The 21,469-nt window shown below is 45.5% G+C and overlaps 1 protein-coding gene across 1 annotated transcript in view; it reads right to left on the reverse strand.

The window, feature by feature from the left end:
- Positions 1 to 4,478: 4,478 nt before the first annotated feature.
- The window catches only part of GFOD1 (Gfo/Idh/MocA-like oxidoreductase domain containing 1), a 129,677-nt gene continuing 112,686 nt past the window's right edge, over positions 4,479 to 21,469 (reverse strand). The window contains exon 2 of the mRNA XM_016954922.4: positions 4,479 to 12,294. Within this exon, the coding sequence (XP_016810411.1) occupies positions 11,375 to 12,294 (920 nt within the window). The 3' untranslated portion in view covers positions 4,479 to 11,374. The remainder of the gene's footprint in view (positions 12,295 to 21,469) is intronic.

Consider the following 21,469-nt stretch of genomic DNA (forward strand, 5'->3'; position numbering starts at 1 on the left):
AGGCTGAAGCAGCAGAGTTGCTTGAGAGCAGGAGTTTGAGGCTGCAGTGAGCTGTGTTTGCACCACTGCACTCCTACAGAGCAAGACCCTCATCTCAAAAAAAAAAAAAAAGATGAAAATAGATGTGATTTCTATTGGTGATAAAGACACAGATATTGCTTACACAATTGTGATTTGTTGTCATAATCAAAGAAAATACTGAATTTCACTTAGAGTTAGTGAAAATAAAGATGCATTTTTTTCCCCACCTAAGTTCAGAGACACCCCTGCCCCCAGATTCATACTCCAGGCTGGGAGCCACTGGCATAACTGACGGATGAAAGGAAGAGAAGAATGGACACAGAGAGATTGGAGGTGGAGAATGAGAGCAGGCTTGTAAGGAATGAGATCCAGCATTAGAAGGGAGAGATGTATCTTTCCCTGTGACTTGGTTTCCCCATTCAAGGAAGAGGAAGTAGGTGGGTACAGCATATATTAGGTCATCAGGAAAGCAGGTAAGGAAGCTTTCCTCAGATGGCCTCAGAGCGAATGAATGGATGAATGAAAGCAAGAGGTTGTTTTAAGCAAGTAAGGGAGAAACCCGGATGTTACAGGAAACCTAAGGAGAGAAGTTCCGAAACTGATCTGAGGACTGAGCCAGGGAGTCCAGGAGAGCAGAGGCCAGGGGCTAGATGGAGTGGGTGAGCATCCATTTCTGCTGGCCAGGCTGGTTCACCTGGGGACTTTCTTCAGAAATTCTGTGCTGCAGGAGGAGACAGCAGATTGAAGTGACAGCCTAGTGGGTGGATTCTTTGAAAGCTGAGGAGGAGTGAGAAGCCTTGTGCGTGCGTCAAAAAAAATAAATTAAATAAATAAATAAATAAATAAATAAAGGCAGGCTAAATGGTAGATTTCTGAGTGGAGAGTGTGTTTGAAGGGGCCCAGGGAGGGGACTAACACATGGTGAAATGGCAGATGCTGAATCCTTGAAGATTTCAGGTTCAGGGGATTTGCAAATCACAAAAGCAACAAGAAAGGACGAGGGGATCCAAGGTGCACTCGGGGTCTTAAGGATGTTGCTCATTTAACACAATTGTTGGCATTAAAGAATTTCCAGGAAATGTCAACAGTTGGGTAGCTTTGAACAGCCCTAAAAGTGACTCAGCCAGATGGTTCCTGTAAGAATTCCTCCCTCATTCCTCCTTGTCTGCTGTCCTCCTCCTCATACAAGCTGTTTCCAGAGTGCAGATTAAGGCTTGTCAGCCAAAGAGGAACCATACTTCAGATATCTCAGGCAACATTTACTTATCTTCACAAGCTTCCTTATTTTAAGTGCAGAGCCCTCTGACCTTTCACTGTTTGTTCCCCTTCATCTAATTTACCCTACGTGAACTACCGCTTTTCCTGCTCCCCTCTCCTTCCCTTGCTGGTCCATTAATGCCAGCTCCTTCCTCTCTTTGTTTTCTCCCCATCCTTTCTTCTCTCCTGTTTCCTCGGGGAGATGTCGAGTTTTAGCACTTCACAGCCGGAGTGATACAGAGCTGCTCTTTCCAGGCTAGCTCTGTCTTTTGCTTCATGGCAGAAACTTGACTGTCAAGTCCGGATCCCTTGGCCTGGAACTCTGAAGAGTCAGCCTCATTTGTTAGCTCCGAGACAGACAGCTTTGGGAAGCTGAGAAAGCGCAGATCCTGGTCTTGCTCCTCTCCCTGGAGTTTCACTAGCTCTCAGGCCTGCTTGGCCTTTGCTTCTGAGGAGTCTGGAGTGATTTGCCATTCCCACAGGCGCCTCAAATAGCCTATGTCTGACTTAAATCTGATTTAGACCCTTTCATCCTTCCTACAAGGGAGTTAATGACATAGGGAATTTCAACACTGAGCCTGAACCTGTGGGGTCTGTGCACATGACCTGCACATCAGGTGCAGCCCCTCAGGCCTTCCTAGGGTCCCTCCTTCCCAGGGCATTGATGGCCAATGATGAGCAGGTCAGAGACAAAGGGGCATACATACACATGTATTCCAGACTGTTGTTCTAGGATTGAGTCCCTTCAATGAGCGAGAAATGAATTAATCTATAATTGCCCAAGAAGGCTTCTAAAAGTGACTTAATCTTTCGCTTTCATTCATGGCTGAAGAGAAGCAGTTAAGGTGATTAGAATCTGTATAAAATCAGGAAAGAAAGGTGTTTCTATAATTAGAATGACATTTTAGAGGAAGTCCAACAACCAGCTTAGGTAGTTTATCTTACAGAGTTGTGGTTGGACCACAGCAATGCTACAAAAGCTGTCACAGCTCAAGTCATCGTTCAGGAATTTACCCAGCAGATGTAGACTCAGAGATAGGATTCAAAAGGGAGTCTCAACTTGAATGCACAAGGCAAAGGATTTTGAATAGCTTCCATTTGCATCAGTTTTTTGTAGCAGTCTTGGCTTAAGTAAATTGTAACACTGCGCTTCTGGCGGTGACTTGGCATAAACTCTGTGAAGTGATGTGCCTTCTTCATCTCTATCATCTAGACTTCTTGGACAACATTTCCTGCAGGGGCCATTACTACTGCCAAATGCATAAGGGCTGGGGTGGAGGAGTGAGGGCGCCAAGCCCAGGGGATATCTAGGCAGAGGGATCTTTCCTGCTTAAGCGAAAGTTAGGTAAATAAGGGTCAATAACATGGTAGCCTATGAATTAGAGTGAGGTGAAGTTATTTTTGTTTTCATTTCTATACAGAGTTGTGCATACATCGTGTATCTGTAATTCATTCTTACAGTAATTGTAACAGTCATTTCATTTTTTAGATCGAGTCACCCAGGCTTGTCACAACAGGTGCTAAAAATGCACAAGATAAAAGAAGCAAGAAGTGAAACCGGAAAATGGTTCTGTGAATCTGGGAGGTGGGGTGTGTAGACAGACATCAGAGGACACCCAGGTTTCTCTTCATTTCACCAGTAAAGAGCAACCTGAATGACTTACCATGCAATTATATCTGTTCTTTTTAAGCAACAGTTCAGAGACTATGAAAGCAGCGCTGATCATATCATGTGGTTTACTAGGAGGCATATAATCGCAGGTTTACAAAGCAAGAAATGGGACTAAATTGAGACAAACCAACATCACAAAGAGAATCCAAAATCCATGAAAGAAGAACTAGCTCCTAGATTTAAAATTTATATAACTGGTTAGGAGATTCGAGTTTTCATTGAGGGTTGGTTCTCAGGTCACATTGCTGAAAGAAACTTAGGGGAATGGATGCCATCGTGATGACACTTCACATTTGGGTGGATGGTGCTTTTAGTTTTGACAAAGCACTCTCCTTTTTGGCCTTATTTAGAACTGCTGTTAGATTTACTGCAGAATCATGTGGTATGAGAATGTCATATGTTCAAGACAATAATCTATGTGGATACAGGGGGTTGCTACAATGTTATCATAATAGATGGACTGAATTCTGGATGTATTTATATCAGGACCTGCTCATGAAGGAGTGAATGAGATTTCAGATTTTGCAGTATTAATTCTTATTTTTAAGTGAAGGGGAAACCATAGACCAGAAGGAACATTCATGAGCATTCTCTAAGAGTCAGCAAAAGATAGAAAGGAAAGGCCAGCCCCTCCATAAAACACTCTATGTCATGCAAATTTGAAATTAGGCTGAGCTCAATCTGCGATGGTTGCCCTTAAACACTGCTAAGAAGGAAGTAAGCAAAGACGCTCTTTTAAATGGTCAGTGCTGGGCACAGTGGCTCATGCCTGTAATCCCAGCACTTTGGGAGGCTGAGGCACGCAGATCGCTTGAGTCCAGGAGTTCGAGACCAGCCTGGGCAACATGATGAAACCCCATCTCTACAAAATACAGAGAAAAAAAAATTAGCTGGGCGTGGTGGCATGTGCCTGTAATCCCAGCAACCCAAGAGCCTAAAGTGGTAGGATTGCTTGAGCCACAGGAGGTAGAGGGTGCAGTGAGCTGTGATCATGCTACTGCTCTCCAGCCTGGGTGACAGAGTAAGATCCTGTATCCAAAAAAAAAAATTGTTTTTCAGTGCTTGGTGTGAAGTATTAGGTTACAGTGTTAAAATACTAGAGAATTCTAGAGAATTCTAAAATTTGCTCCCCCAATCTAAGAGCTATGTTCTCATCCTCTTGTTGTCTACACTAGCTTTGGTTGTCCACACTAGCTTTGGACACACAAACACATACCCAGAGGCCATAGGTAGGTTACTTGCCTTTCATTTTCACATTTCCAAAATGAGAGTTTGAACCAGATGGCTTTGAAGTGCCTCCAGTTCTCACACGTGTTGGTTTTCAATCAAAATTGTAGGTCTGTTGATTTCCATTGTTCAGCTTCATAGATGCTGACTCATGAACAGCCTCCCCCAGCACACGCACAAACACCACAGGCACCCACACCCCTCTACCTTGGATGCACCCATTCATGCTTCAGATCCCACAAACTGATCAGGCGCCTATATTGAGAGCAGCAGGGTGTAAAAAACAGGCAAAGAGCTGGAATTGTATTTTCTTTTAAATCTTTATTTATCCTTTTCATTCCTTTATCCCACCAATGCAAATTGCGGAGAACAGCTGGAAGCCACGTCGGAGCGGCACAGGCCAGCTGGCTGAGTGATGCTGACCGCTGGCTCCGAGCATCGAGCATCGCAGAGGTCACAACGGGCATCAGCTCTGGAGCTCCTAGCGGCAGGCACAGGGCTGCTGGAGGCCCGCAGGGAGGGCCGCCTCCCAGCTTCCACAGTAGTTTGGCCTTAAAAACACTAAGAACAGTTGCATTCATTGTCTTTTTTTTTCTTCTTTTTTTCCTTTAATAATAAAAAAGAAAACCAAAACCTCCTATAATTTATAAGCTATGTTTGACTATCTACATTATATAGAAAATATAGACTCTGTTTACTTTATAACACACATCTTTTTCCCTTGATAAATAACTCTTTAAAATATCTAGTATACATGCCTTGACTTCTTATATATATGTTTGGTTTTATACATATACATACATATATACTCATGTTTGTAAAACACAATAAATATATACTCGACAATGACAGCCAAACAAATGCCATTTTGGTTAAAAAACACAACAACAACAATAAAAAGCAGATGAAGTACTATAAAAGCACCAGGCAGCAGACAGAAAGCCACATTTGCTAGAAACTTCTCCCTCCCCTGGGCAAGGCACAGGGCAGAATACTAAATACATCCAGGTGCCTGAAAGAGAAGGAAGGCGGCAAAGGAGTGGGTCAGATCACAAGCTTTTGTTTTGTTTCTTAGCCTGGGATTAGACTAAGAATCACAAGTAAGTCATTGCGTTTATAAGGAAAAACCAAGGGGCTCATTCAACAGCTTAGCCCTTGTGGTGGCTGCAGGGGACAGTAGAGACCTGGAAGGGGAAGGAGAGAGACAGTGACCTGGTGACAACTCCATGACTATTGTCTAGCCCCTGCCTACATCTGCCCAGGCAAGCTTTTGATTGCCACACTAAGCATCAAGCCATTGCATATAATATGTTCTTTTCATGACTCTATTCACTGCTGGTGTAAACAGAAAGGAGTATTCAGTAGTGCAACACCTTGGGAGGCTGAATGAGAGCCACAGTTTCGGTGGCCCCCTCAAGGGCTCCAGCAAATGGGGACTGTGACGTGGGGGAGAAAAAGGCCAGTGGGCCATTGCCTTCCACTCCTGAGACAGTACCGGCTTCACCTCCAGATGCCACTGGGAACACTGAGCCCATCACCTTTTAAAGAAGCGCAGGAGGTCTTGACTCCTCCTATGAGAAGTCCCAGAAGCCCCAGTCAGTCTGGGTGGGGGGTCCCCTGAAACTCAGAGCACGCTCCAGCTGCTGGCTCCTGTGCCTGGCAGGGAGAAGGTGGAGAGGCGGGCATGCCTGCTGCTGAGAAAGACATAATAACGCTCCAGCTGCACACCCCTTTTCTTCCACGGCCCTCCTCTTTCTCCCCAAAAGGAAACTAAAATGTGGGGTTCTGATCATTGATTTTTAAACAAGCTCCCCAATGTCATGGCCTCTGCTCTGTAAACTCCAAGGCTCTGATGGCCAAAAACGTAGGCGGTGGTGGAGCAGTAGGCGGTGGTCAAGGCTAGATTTGTATTAATATCTAGGAGTGGGGTGGGGATGCGGGTGGAGGGTGAGCCAAGTAGACCAAGCCTCAGGAAATCCCAGAGGTGAAGATTTGATGCACATCCCCCATCCTTGCCAAATAAAATACAAGTTAGAGGTCATTGTTCACATTACAGTCACAATGGGACATTTTAAACAGCTCGTTTTCTGAGTACATTCAAGACATAATTGAATTTATTTTAAAAAATGGATTTCCCGGCTGAGCACGGTGGATCACGCCTGTCATCCCAGCACTTTGGGAGGTCGAGGCGGGCGGATCACAAGGTCAGGAGTTCAAGACCAGCCTGACCAATATGGGGAAACCTTGTCTCTACTAAAAATACAAAAATTAGCCGGGCATGGTGGCGTGCATCTGTAATCCTAGCTACTCAGGAGGCTGAGGCAGGAGAATCGCTTGAACCCGGGAGGCGGTGTTACAGTGAGCTGAGATCACGCCATTGCACTCCAGCCTGGGTGACAGAGTAAGACTCTGTCTCAAAAAAAAAAAAAAAAAAAGGATTTCCAGATTTCCCTGCAACTGCTCAGCGAATTGAGGTCCAATGCAGGTCTAATTCCAACTTCTCTGCCAGTAGCCACAGGACTTCAGACAAGTCACTTCATCTCTCTGAGCCTTCTTTCCCTAGAGCTCTGGAGGTGCTATGTGAGGCAGCATGAGACTTAAGAGGCAGAAAACCTGACTTTTTGTCCTGGCTCTACCACTAAAGATGTGGGTGGCCTTGACCATCACTCTCTGTTATGTAAAACAAAAGGACGGCTATTGGACTGTGAAGCCCCTTCAGATGCAGCTGAATTTACCTTCTGCCCAGAAAATCATTAACAAAGCTGATTCTGCCCCCAGTACCCACCAGAATGCAAGAGATCAGATCAGAAACCCAACTTATGATCACAGGTCAAATTCAATAGCTGTGGCTATGAGACAAGATGAAGAGAGTAAGGGTGTAAAGAAAGGTGCAGTGCACAGCTAAAATTTGAGTGACAAACAAACGAACTTTAAAGCCCCACTCCCTGAGAAACGACATTTTCCTACGTTATATTCAGACCCCCAAGAGCAAATTCCAAGGCCATCTATAATAGTCAGCCAACAAGATTTTGAAAATCCCCAGCCCTGAGGCTGCATCACCTACAATCAAAATGAACATAGGAAGTCAATTTTAAAAAAGGCTGAGTGATATTTCCATTTTGGAATGGGAAGAAACACTGGCTACTTCTATGTGCAGCTCTACAGCCTCCTGGCAGAACATCAGATGTTGCATCCTGCTGAACAGGAGGGTGCTGACAGCAGGCTGAGTGGAGTTGCAGGCCAGTCCATGCTTGTCACAGTCCTTCCTGGGTGTGAGAGCAGACCCCTGTAGACGTTGATAAGGAGCGGTTTCCTGCCTGGCAAGAGCAGGAGGTGCCCACATCTCTTCCTGGGAGGCAGTGTGGTCTGGAGGAGAAGATTATGGATTTGAATGACCTCATTTCTGCCTAACAGTTGTGTGACTTTGAACAAGTTCCTCTTCCTCTTACTGCCTCCATTTTCTCATGTGTATAAAAGAAATAGCAATACCCAACACTATAGGGTTGTTTTTATGGATTGTATAACATACTTAAAATACTCTGCACACAGTGGACAAGTCTTGGAGTTGGCCAGTCTTGGAGTTGGCCAAGACTACCCTAGAGTCCAGGTATACCTGGCACAGTGGTATTTGCTGCCATGTAGGCTAAGGGGTGTCTGGGGTGCCCTACAATGCAATTGTCTGTTGAGAGGAGAAGTCTTGGAGGAGCTGACAGTGATCACAGATTCAAACTTTTCAAATAGGCCCAGGGCACTCCCAAACATTTTTTAAATACCAGGTAAGAACCCTGACCCACACCCTCCCTCATAACTTGGAATCTAGGCCATTCGCACATTGATGGGAACGAAACAGGCGTGCAGGAACTAAATGGGAAGACTCTTAAAGCACTGCCTCCTTGCATCAAGGCCCTTGAAACACATTAAACAAAGCAGAAAGGAGCCAAAAGATTGCTGGGTTTTAGTCCTAGGTCAAAGTCAGCTGTGGGTACCCAGACCCCTAAGGGCATGATGAACGGTGCTGGGCTGAAACAAAGTCCTTCTGCAGAACACTGTTGAAGGCTAGAGATTTCAGCTTCATATAGCTACCCCAAATCAAGTCTTTGCATGTGGTGGGATAAGGGCAAATGGAGCACTAAAGGAGTATCTCAAACCCATTTGCTACATTTTATATTTAAAGAAAATGAACTATCCAGTTCTTTTCTTTCTCTTGCTCCTTCACCTACCTACTACATGCATTTCAGTAGATAAAATTTGAGTACACTCACTAAAATATTTTTTCATGCCTCTTTTAAAGGATATATGTTCTTTCTAATACCCCAGCTTCAAATGAGATTTTTTGTTTTAGACATTAAATATGTATTACAGAGCTTAGAGGCCTTTGTGGGGACCTCTCTCCAAAACCCCAAGTTTTGGGAAAAGATTTCGCGAGTATTATGGTTTAGTACAGAAACATACAATTGAAACCCCAGGAATATCCCTGTTTAGGTTATGAATGACTTAGAAAAATGAAACCCATTGAATCATTTTGTTTACTTTCCCTTCATCCTTAATCGGAGCCCTTCAGGCTAGCTAGAAAATAATAATAATAATAATTCCAATGTTTCCCCAAAAACTACTTTCCCAGTGAGCAATTTAGAAGAACCAGAACCAGCTGGGTGTGGTGGCTCACGCCTGCAACCCCAGCACTTTGCGAGGCCAAGGCAGGTGGATCACGAGGTCAGGAGATCGAGACCATGCTGGCTAATACAGTGAAACCCCGTCTCTACTAAAAATACAAAAAATTAGCCGGCTGTGGTGGCAGCCACCCGTAGTCCCTGCTACTCGGGAGGCTGAGACAGGAGAATCGCTTGAACCTGGGAGGCAGAGGTTGCAGTGAGCTGAGATCACACCGCTGCACTCCAGCCTGGGTGACAGAGCGAGACTCCATTTCAAAAAAAAAAAAAAAAAAGAAGAAGAATGTGAACCAAAGCAGTCCATGACATGGGCCTCTGTTCAAACTATTATTGGGAGACTTCCATTCCAGCAAATCTCTGGTTTGGAACTGATAGCTGCAAGAGCTGGAATGCTGACCATGAAGTCTGTCAGCAATAGGTCAGGGACCACAACAAACCACGCATGGAGTTTCAGCTGACCCACCCTGCAGTGCTGTAGCAAAGCCTCAGGAAGCAGGGTGACTCTTTCCAGGAAGGCAGTACTTACTTCTCTGTTCTAGAAAATGCCCAGCATTCCCCTCGTGTTTGGACACACCACACTTGCACCTATGAGTAGCCTGGGCTTCAAAGAATATTGACCCTAGGGAGGACAATGAAGGATGCAACTGATTGGGCTGTTCATTCTCAGATTTTGCCTACACAGGCTGGGGGTGGACTCCAGTCCTCTTAGATTCCCTTCTAGTTCCAATGGCAGCTATCTGAAAAGAACTCTAAACCTCAGTTGCATGTAAAGACACCTGTTGGACTTCAGTGAGCCTGTGAACAAAAGCTACGTAGACTTACGAGGAATGGCTTCCACGTCCACACTTGACAAATGTCTTACGTGGGGTGAAGAATTAAACAAAGATAACAAAGGATAATTCCCTGTTCTCTGAATGCACTTGATTGGCTCTTTCTTTCAAGACCAGATCTGAATTTTTAAAGAATGGTTTCAGCGACATTTGTCGGTAGCAACCATTCAAAAATCTGTGTGTGTGTGTGTGTGTGTGTGTGTGTGTGTGTGTGTGTGTGTGTGTCTGTTCCCTTTTGGCACTGCCTGCTCCCAGCCTGTAGTTCAGCATCTCTAACAAAACTCTGTAAGCAGAGTGTGCAAGGACAAGACAGACAGCAGACCAATTAGAAGAACATGTTTTTTCCAACATTAGCCTTTTCAAGCCTAAGTATGGCCCCTTAAGGGGTTCTAAACCCCCATTTTAGAAACACTAGAAATAATGTTCCTTGTTGTCCTTTTGTTTTGTTTTGTTTAGTACCTACCCCCAAATTCTCAGGTGTCAGAATCCTGAAAGCAAATGCTGGAGCTAAGGAAAATACTTTTTTTTTTTTTTTTTTTTTAAGGAAAGAGGATTCTGATTGGAACTGAAGGCTTCCTTTCTAAATCCACAAAGCTGGATGAATCTCCTAAAAGCTCTTGCCCAGCTTGGTAGGAGAGATGCGCGATAGAGCCCCAAACACCTCCTGGCTAGGCTCACTTTACCCTCTATTTAGGAATTCACACTGCAACACTGAGGCACACAGCTCTCCCCAGTCTTTGGGGGCAACATATGAGCTTACGGTCAAACCCATACTTTGTGCTGTCTTCTTGGCCCTGCCTGGAGAGCCACGTGGCAGGGCTACCTTAACAACGCAGTAATCCCTCTGATACTCAATTCCACCTTTACTGGAAATAGTGTTATAAGGTGACTCCTTGCAGTTTTTTAATTGTTGACAAGTTCAAAGGGATATTTTATTCTCTGCTGCCCCTGCTTTGGTGCAGCCTGTGCTCTTTTCTTGTGGCTCCTGGGAGTCCTGCTTTTTGCTTGCTATTTCTGACCTCTCTTTCTCCACCAGGTGAAGGGCAATGAACCAAGTACAAAGACACACCCTCAGCGCTTCCTATGAGGAAGCCCAATCAATCAAAAGGTGGCCACTTTGCTACTAAGTACTTTTGCTGTTAGATACCTTACATCCAATAAAAAGTGGCTTCCTGGAATTTGAACTTTCTCACCAGCCCATCCCACCCCCAACCCCAGCCTAACACGCTTCTGTGGACTGTGAAAATGGGCCTTCTCCTGCCAGCAGTGGGTATCCCGGGCACTGAGCTTGCCATCTGATACTAGTGCCTTGACCTTGCAGAACCACTTGGCTTGCAGAAGGCCAAGGTGTGTGGGATGGATGAGGTAGGGAGGGAAGCAACCCCTCCTTGCTTGTCACAGTAAAGGGCAGCAGAGGCAGCTAAACCAAACCACTCTCGTGCAAATACCCAGCAGGGATCATCCCAGGAATGGCAGGCTCTCCTGAATGCTTCCAGGCTAGGAGCTCAGCCCACCAACAGTCTGGTTTGGGGTCGGTCACCGGGATTGGAGTTTACCTTCCTAGATGCCATTTATTCACACTGTCCCTCCACCTCCCTGATCCCCACATTCCCCATGGTCACCCTCTCCCCTCGGCCCTTCCCTCTCTGTGGACATCCCCTGCAGAAGGCTCAAGTCCCCGAGGTTCTCAGTCTGTGCTAACAGTAGAGGGACATCCTGCTGCGGCGCATGGCCTCGCTGATCAGGTAGGCGGGGCTCAGCTCCGGCTCCTCGGTCATGATGGCAATGTTCTGCCACTCGCCCGTCTGGCTGGACCTCTTGATGGTGTCCACCACGCACAAGGCATACAGGCAGTCGTCGAAGGTGGCGGCCATGGTGAGGGGCCGCCCGTCCCACGTGCGCCGGTCGTCCTGGTCCTGGAAGGCCTGGCGCACCGCCTGCATCATCTTGATGGTGCCGCGCAGGTAGGGCGAGGGGATGTCGCTGAAGGCCTTCTCCGGAAGCAGGGAGTTGCTCACCGGCGTGGCGTCCTGCACCAGCAGCTCCTGCTCCGGAGCGCTGTTGCGCTGCCCGTACAGGTCGGTGCCCACGGCCAGCAGGCGCCCGGCTGAGCCCACCACAGTGACATCCTGCTTGAACTCGCCGGGCACGTTGAAGTTGAGGGTGACGGTGCAGCACACCCCGCCCTCCAGCACCATCTGGAAGGTGCAGAAGTCATCGCTGGTGATCTGTCGGATGCCCTTGATGTGGTCAGTCTGCTTCACGAAGGTCTTGAGCAGCCCGTGGACCTTGACGGCCTTCTGGCCGGTGAGGAAGGTGAGCAGGTCGATGATGTAGGTGCCCACGGAGTGCAGGCCGCCGCCGCCCATCAGGTCGTCGCAGCTCCAGTTGTACTTCTTGCCCAGCAGGCTGCCGCCGTGCACCTGCACCTCACACACCAGCGGCTCGCCCACGTAGCCCTCCTCGATCAGCTGCTTCATGCGCACGAAAGCCGGCAGGAAGCGCAGCACGTTGCCCATGATGCTCATGAGCTTGGGGTAGTAGTGGGCGGCCGAGGTCATGCGGAAAGCGTCCAGCGGCGTGGCCGTGCGGTCGCAGATGACGTTCTTGCCGATGCCTGCGGGTGGGAGGAAGACAGCGGTCAGCGGGGCGGGACCATGTCCGAGCACGCGTCCCTGGGTCAGATCTTAAAATATTTCACATTAATAGAAAAAGAAGGTCAGATGTGGTGGCTCATGCCTGTTGTCCCAGCACTTTGGGAAGCCAAGGCCGGAGGAGGCCTTGAGCCCAGGAGTTGGAGGCCAGCCTGGGTAACATAAAGAGATCCTGTCTCAATAATAATAATAATAATAATAATGAGCCGGGCGTGGTGGTGCACGCCTGTGGTCCCAGCTACTCAGGAGGCCGAAGTGGGAGGATCACTTGAGCCCAGGAGGTTGAGGCTGCAGTGAGCTATGTTCTGGCCACTGCACTCCAGCCTGGGGACAGCAAGACTCTGTCTCAAAAAATAAAAAATACTGAAAATAAAAAAGATATTCTATATATTTCAATATTACTTTAGATATTTATGTTGCATTATTTAATTTGTTGTTTTTTGTTTGTTTGTTTTTGAGACAGAATCTCACTGTTCCCCAGGCTGCATTGCAGTGGTGCGATCATAGCTAGCTGCAGCCTCAAATCTCTGGGCTCAAGCAATCCTCCTGCCTCAGCCTCCTGAGTAGCTAAGACAGTAGGTGCCACCACATCCAGCTAAACTTTTTTTTTTTGAGATGGATTCTCACCCTATCACCCAGGCTGGAGGGCAATGGCACCATCTCGGCTCACTGCAACCTCCACCTCCTGGGTTCAAACAATTCTCCTGCCTCAGCCTCCCGAGTAGTTGAGATTACAGGTGCCCGCCACCATGCCCAGCTAATTTTTGTATTTTTAGTAGAGATGGGGTTTCACCATGTTTGCCAGGCTAGTCTGGAACTCCTGACCTCATGATCCGCCCACCTCTGCCTCCCAAAGTTCTGGGATTACAGGCGTGAGCCACCGTGCCCAGCCATTTTTTTTTTTTTAAAGAGATGGGGTCTCCAATTTTTTTTTAAGAGACAGGGGTCTCCTTATATTGTTCAGGCTGGTCTCGAATTCTTGGTCTTAAGTGGTCCCCTACCCTCTAAGTCCCCAAAGTGCTGGGATTACAGGTGTCCTGGTCCCAAAAGGCCACGACTTACTTAATTTTAATGTTAAATGTCTGGTATTGATTTAAATAGTAAGGTTTATTTTAAGATATTTAAGTAACCTATATTTTAGAAATGTTTAACAATATTTGCTAAGGTAGTATAAAATGCTTCATTTTATATTTTATTTATATAAATCTATAACATTTTAAACAGAAATATATTTTGCTTTTATGTTATTTAAATACAAAATATTAGATAGTACTATTAAAGTATACAATAAAATCTTTTTACATATAAAATATATTGTTACAGTTATATATAAAATGTTTTATATGTTGTATTTTATATTTAAAATATCATTTTTAGTAAAAGTGTATTGTTATTAAAAATCATATAGTGAAAGGAGAAGAGTGCCTGTATTTGGACAGAATAACAATACATAAACTTAAATCCTAGCCAAGGTAAGTCTAATTAAGTCTGAAGAACTTCTTAATGATACCCTTTGAAGGTCTAAGCTTTTGGCTGACGTCTTCCCCTCTCCACCCCCCACAATTCCCCAGGATTGTATTTTGAGCATTATCATGCTTGTTTATTTTGCATTCCGGATTAGGGCTGGCAGTGGTCGCAGATGTGTTCGTTTAAAGTTTTTCTTTTCCTATAAAGAGCGGATATCACCTAAATCTGAGGAGTTGGCAGTGCCTGCTTCCTTCCCGACCCCCATCTGCTTCAGGGTGGGGTATGTTGCTTTTGGCCAGTGGAGGTCAGGCCAAATAAGATTTAGTCTTATGTGATGACTGTGATGTGTGTATAAATTACAGAGAGACCAAAATGCCTCTCTGAGCCCTTTAGGAGACTAAGTGGTTCTGGGTCTGGGGAAAACAAAGGATCAAAGGAAAGGAGAGTGGCAGGGAATGAGAAAGGGATTTATTTCATGGAAGCCAAGAGTCAAGGAAGAAGAAAAACAACTCAGCTGGACCTGGAGAAACAGCCAACTGGAGGGCAAGAAAAGAAAAAAAAGAATGACACAGATTTGTTAGCAAGTCAGATAAAACAGACGCTAGGCAAAAAGACTTGGGAGTCAAAGCACCTGTCCTGGGGCAGGTCTCTGTGGTCTAGGCATGCTCTCCCATAGACCCTCTAATGGAGACCTGGGCACTCCAGCCGCAGATGTGGGAGAGACCCCAAGAGAAATGGGGTGATGAGACATACGCCACCCTATCCCACTTGTCCTGACTACAGACACTCAGTTGACAAAATCCACGAACCCTTACAACATGCTGAGCTAAGATGGGGTTTTGTAGAAGTCGTGAGATTGCAGATGTCTGTCCAGGGCCACAGCCTGGCACATGGCTTTCTCATTTTCCCAATGGAAGAGCTAGCCAAATCCTAGAACTGGTCGGTACAGATTGGAGAAAGGAAATACAAACCATGGCTGTCAGTTTCCACGTGCACATCTAGTTCTGGCCCTGAGTGAAAAGCCTGGAGCCTACAGAATGACCACACCTCCTTGCCTTTTTTTCTATGTTGGCAGAGCTGGGCTGGTGCCCCTGATGGCCATGAAATAGCAGTGAGAAGCTCTTTTAGTGCTTAGCAACCAGATGAGGACTGAGGCTCCAGCAGAGAGATGAGATAACATTGGTTTGTATCGCCAAAAGTGCCACACACCTGTGTAACATTATGTTCTGACAATATGATCCTGTAGGCATAAGGCTCATCTAACACCAGCTCATGCTACCAGGAACAGATTTATATGTAAATGCAGTGGTAGGTCACTGCAGGGACAGGTGATAAATACTGCCAAAATCTGCCTCACACCCATTGGGTGTAGGCTCTGGCCTCTACTACACCCTATTTCAAGGTCCCCAAAAGCAGGATCCTGACTGCCATCTCCTTAGTATACGCTATTGGTCATATTAATGCCACTTAAGAAAAGTTTTTTATTTTTTTCTATTATAAAAACTATAAAATAAAATAATAATAGAAGAATAATTAGAGAAAAATGATCCACACCCCTTCCCTACACACCCAAAATAATGATTGCATGGAATTCTTTGCAGCTCCATAGATAAAGAGATTTTGATGAAAGCTCCAGAAGATGTAAAATGAACATGACATGATATACAAAAATGCAACTCCATCCTGAGACTCACATGTGGATTCCCCAGGGATCTGAGACACACACATCTCTTCAGGCTATTTATTAGGTTGCTGCAAATGTAATTGTGGTTTTACCACTAAAAGTAATTGTGGTGCCCTCTTTTTAATGGTAAAACTGCAATTACTTTTGCACCAACCTAATATATATGATATGGCTCCACATTATACAGTAAGGTCCTCGAGGATAAGGGCTGGGTCGTTTAACGCTTAAGTCTCCATTAATACCCACAGCACCCTGTGGTGCATCCAGTGTGCAGCAGGAACCCAGCAAACCTTGTTGCCTGTCCCACCTTTTTGCCCACAGTCTTTTGCAACATTCACGCTTTACAGATGGGTCTCGGCAACATCTTAACACACGATATCTTCAAAAGTCAAACGAGACTTCTAGGAATTTCTCATAAAGAACTAATCCAATATGCAAGCATGGCTTCTTGCCCAAAGATAGTTTTGACTGCATTATTTATTATAGCAAAAAACTGGGAACAGAGGTTGGATGCAGTGGCTTCACGCCCATAATTCTGGAGTTTTGGGGAGATCACTTGAGGCCAGGAGTTTGATAACAGTCTGGGCAACATAGCAAGATCCCATTTCTTAAAAAAAGCCAGGCGTGGTGATGCATGCCTGTAGTCCCAGCTACTTAGGAGGCTGAGGTGGGAGCATCACTTAAGCCCAGGAGTTTAAGGCTGCAGTGAGCTATGACTGTGTCACTGCACTCCAGCCTAGGTGACAGTGAGACCCTGTCTCAAAACAAAAAACAAAACAACTATGAACAACGCAAATACCCAACAGAAAAAGGGGTAAGTCAACTGTCATGCAGCCATATAATAGAATATTGTACAACCATAGAAAATGATGCTTATGAAGACTTTTCAATGGCAAGTAAGATGATTATGATGTAATGTTAAATGATAAGGGCTCTATTCATAGACATATATGATCTCAACCCTCTCTAAAATGACAAAAGAAAAAGAAAAACCCTAGGAGGTTTACTCTGATTAGTAGGAGTGGTTGGATTAGTAGGATTATGATTGATTTTATTTTCTTCACTACATTTTTCCATATTTTCTAAATTTGTAATTTTATGGTCAGAAAAAAAAAGCTAATTAAAAAAATCCACAAAGAGACAGGAAGACCTTTGAAGGACAGCACTCACAATAATGGAAAAAGGGTCCTCCAAAGTCTAGGGGAGCTGGCAGGTCCCAGCTCTCATGGGCCCATCCCAGTTCCTGAGCCCCAGAGAGCTGGTAGAAGGCTCTGCTGACCCGGAATCTTGAAAGCTTCCGAGGCCCTGGGCTCCGTCGCCAGGTCTTCTTGCTCCATTTGCTCAAGACCTCTTTATGATTCTTACTGAAAGCTGTGGACTCTCTCTCCAAAACATGCAACTCAGACAGATGCACAAAACTCTGCCACAACCTGAAGCCCATGCACGGATCCCCTCCGGTTCTGAGGCCCAGGCATCATCATACATTCACAATAACTTCTGAAAGGCTTTTGGACATATTGTTAAAAATAAGATAATCCTTCCAGTTCCAAAAGGAACCCAAAATGCAGAGCCAGCAGACCCTTCATGAATTGCTAAGCAAAGTTTGTTTTCTCTGCATTCTGGACAGTCTTCCCTTACCCTACCTCTCTCGGGGGGCTTCTGAAAAGCCCACTCTGAGATCCTCAAGATCCTCAGGTTTTTTCTTTTTCCAGCTTTTCCCCACCCAAATCTTCGCTATCAAAAGGTTCTTGCTAAAGGAGCACAATTCTAAGTATAGACTTCTAGTCAGACACTGTGTGTGTGTGTATGTGTGTTTATGTGTGTGTGTGTGTGTGTGTATGTGTGTAGGTGGATTAGTGTGGCACAGAGCATTCCCCTCATCCCTAAAACCACATGCAACGTAAAGGGAACTTGCATTGTCTGAGTGTGTGGTTGACATACCCCACAATCCTGGGTGTGTCAGATGCCATTCACTGTATGCTGGGATTTCTCCCGAAGAAAGCACAGAGGTACCTGTTCTGCAAACTGCCTGTCTGTCAGCCTGGGCTTTGGACTCGGCTCTCCAGCAAATACCACAGGTATTTGATCTTCTCATGACAATCATCTGTCTTAGCATAGGAGAAAGCACCAAAATGGCTCTTTAGAGAAAAGCACTCTCTCTCCATTTAATGTAGGAAATAAGTAGAGGCAGTCTTGCACTCTTCTCTAAGCATGTGGCTATGACATTTCTTTGACTTGAGGGTAAGTAGATTCTACCGGGAAGACAGAAAATGAGGGGTTCAGGCAGAGGCAGAGGCCCTTTTTTTAATAAGCCCTTTACAGCCATGGCTAATTTCCTAATGGAGAAACCTACAAAGGCTTTCCCCCTTTTGCCATGAGAAAAGAATACTGCCCTAGGTCACTGTGCACAGCCTAAGGAGGCCATCTGCACTTTCTTACTCCTAGGTGAACAACTTCCCTGAAAAGACAAGGGAGCCACTTGTCCCATGCTGTGTCCACACACCTCTGGGAGCACCAGGCCAACACACTTTCTTTAGGTCTCAGGTTTACATCCTCTTGTGGCAAAATGTGGTGCCCACTTTCTGAGGCAAAAAGATCAAAAACTTTGGGACTTCAAACAATTTCAGAGATAAAAATCATGCTGCAGAGAATTAGGCAAAGGGACTTGGAACATATGGACTCTATTTCACTCCAGATTAACAGGCAGTGAAAAATGAAAACCATGAAAACAAGAAGTGCCTGAGAAAGTATGTTTTGTGTTTTGCCAAGCCCCAAACATTTCCCAAGTGGTGGGAGAGGTCTGGCAAAGTCCCCTGGTGCTCTCAATGGTGGTAGAGGAACGGGAGGGGCTTTCTGTGCACATGCAGGTATGATGGGTGAGGGTCACTCCGCTGTATCCATCCAGGACTGTGAACCATCATGCCACGGCTCCATGCTCAGCTCGCCCCCCTGAGGGCTCTGTCCCTGCATCCAGAAATGGCTGTCTTGGAGGGTTGCTGCATTTGTCAATGTGATGCAGTGTGACCACGGGTGAGTGGCAGAAAGCACACGGGGATTGGCCTGGGTCTTCTGGGGAGGCCTTCACAACTCACTCCACAAAGACCAGGCAGCCCTTTGTGTGAGAACAAAGAGCTAAAGCTGGGTCTTTTGAAGGCTTTGGGGCTTGAACCAACTTAAAATTTTAAGACAATATCCTCTCAGCAGCAAATAAAGCGAAGCTATGTCTTTAAAATGGTGGAGCTGAGAGATACCTTCCAACCTATGTTGCCGTGCTGTAATTAGGAGCAAAATGAGATCCGTGGGAAACTTCTGACGGGTTAGAGTGCTATGTGCAAGGCAGTGTGCCTGCTCTTCATCAGAAGCTTTTAGGTTAAATAATTTCGGAAGAAGCTTTACTGCCCTCCTGAGATCCCTCATGGGGAAATGGAAAATCAGCTCCCTCCGAAGCCTGCTGAATGTGTTCTCTGTAACCGAGCCAAAATATTCATGGCCCTCCTGAGAAATCTGTGCTATAGGGAAGAGTTTCCAGCCCAGAGACCCTAAAGCCCTTCAGGCAGCTGCTCCCCTTATATCCTCCAAGCTCAGGGTCTCCAAGTTGTGGCTGAGTCTCTGCTCCTATCTCAGGACAGATCAGAGCTTTGGTGGGGCTGACACTTGATCCAAATGGTACCCCTGGGAGTCTGGGCAAGGGGCTTCCCATTCACACCTCTAGGGAAAGATGGAGCTCTGTTGTCCCACAGAGCAGGTACCCGTTGCTGCCCTTCATCAGGGAAGTTATCCCTGGGTACCTGAAGGATGGCTGACACCTGGCCACCCAGGGACCAGGGCTGTTCCCTAACATAATCAGCCTGGAACCTCAAGCATCCCTCCCCGTGAGCACACTTCCAATCACACACTCCCTGATCTAATCATGGTGGAAATCTCAGAGGCAATGCTACTTTCCACGAGTTCCTCCCCATCATTCCACTTGTGTTGACAGCCCCTTATCTTCTAGAAGCCAAAACGGATGCTAGTTCTGCAGGCTGGCTTGCAGCTGTCCCAGCAGATTGGCAGAGCCCCCAAAAGAAGTCCCATCAGATATGGCTTCCTATTTTTTCCTCACATTTGCAGAAGGTAGAGACGGCTTGCTTTGCATTTCAAGTAGGGAACTCATTATCTTCATTTATACTTTGTTCCTTCAACATTTCTGTGCTAGGCACTGGGACCAAAAAATGAGTAAGAAAGATGAATAAGAGCTCACAGTCTAGTAGAGGAGACCAATCAGGAAAGGCGTGATTATGGAATGCAGATCTCAGAAAGTGATAAACAATGAAACCATGAAGGAAGGGCTGCCCAACCGATTTGGGCATGGAAGGAAGTTTTGCTGGAGAGGGAACGTTTGAGCTGGGTTCTGAAGCATGCATAGGAGCTTGCCTATTCATCATTCAGAAGTTTGGGTCAGGTATAAAAAATGGTCTAAAATAAGATTAATGGTGTTTAATGTGGAATCTGGGAAACTGCTAATACTGGACTGTTTATAAAAACTGTTGTGTGTATATCCCGATGCGCAATTTTCTGAGAGAGGTTCATTAGATTCTTAAAATAATCTGTGATTCAAGAAAGATTAAGCAGAATTGGAGTGTAGAGTAAAGAAAAAGAAAAAAGGCAGGTCAAAGACAAATCTCTGGTGTCAACAGAACTAAGCATATGAACAGAGCTATTTATAATCCCTCCATCCCTGCACCCTGAGACATGGGACATTTAGTCACTTTCACTCTCTCACTCACTTACTGCAACACTCCATTTAGCCCAGCTCTTTTTCCCCTTTTATTTTTCTTCCTGCTAATCTCCTTCCTGCTCCCCCAACACACACACACACACACACACACGCACACATACACACACACACACACACACACACACTATGCTTTTTTTTTTTTTTTGAAGTTAGAAACTGCAAAAGAAGTAGAAGTATCATCAGGGTTGACTTGTCTAAATCCCACTCTTCCCTCTGTCCCTTCCTCCATATACATTAAAAGAGGCCATTTGGAGAGACTAAATCCCCGATTTTCAATCCCCATGAAAGTTCTTAACATCAATACAACTTCCCAACTCAAAAGACTAGTCTGATCTGCTCATAGCACAAATGGCACAATTTCAAATAGCAACAACAGTCATTTACTGAGTGCTTACTTTGTGCCAGAGGAGGCACAATGTATTTTGCATGCATTTTCATGTTTTAGTCTATACCACCAGGTACTTGTCCTGTTCCCATCTTACAGATGTGGAGACTGAGCCTCTGAGGGGTAAGCAACTTGCCTCTGATTCCACAACTCGATAGTAGTAGAGTCAAATCTGGAATTTGAACCCAGATTGTCTGGCTACAAAGCCAGCCTAGTCTTTTTAAAAATATGTTTTGTGTGTGTGTGTGTGTTTTTTTTTTTTTTTTTTTTTTGAGACAGAGTCTCACTCTGTCGCCTAGGCTGGAGTGCAGTGGTACAATCTCAACTCACTGCAACCTCCGCCTCCCAGGTTCAAGCCATTCTCCTGCTCAGTCTCCTTAGTAGCTGGGGTTACAGGCATGCACCTGTAACGCACCTGGCTCATTTTTGTAATTTTAGTAGAGACAGAGTTTCTCTATGTTGGCCAGGCTGGTCTTGAACTCCTGACCTCAAGTGATCCGCCCGTCTCGGCCTCCCAAAGTGCTGGGATTACAGGTGTGAACCACCACGCCCAGCCAAAAATAAGTTTTTTTAATTGACACATAATAATTATACATATTGCTGGGGTATATAGTGATGTTTCAATACATATAATGTATAGTGATCAGATCAAGGTAATTAGCATATTCATCATCTCAAATCTTTTTTTTTTTTTTTTTTTTTTGAGATCGAGTTTCACTCTTGTCTTTTGTTGCCCAGGCTGGAGTGCAACAGTGCAATCTCAGCTCACTGCAACCTCTGCCTCCCGGGCTCAAGCAATTCTCCTGCCTCAGCCTCCCAAGTAGC

The sequence above is a fragment of the Pan troglodytes genome, chromosome 5, assembly GCF_028858775.2.
Source record: "Pan troglodytes isolate AG18354 chromosome 5, NHGRI_mPanTro3-v2.0_pri, whole genome shotgun sequence".
Taxonomy (NCBI): Eukaryota; Metazoa; Chordata; class Mammalia; order Primates; family Hominidae; genus Pan; species Pan troglodytes.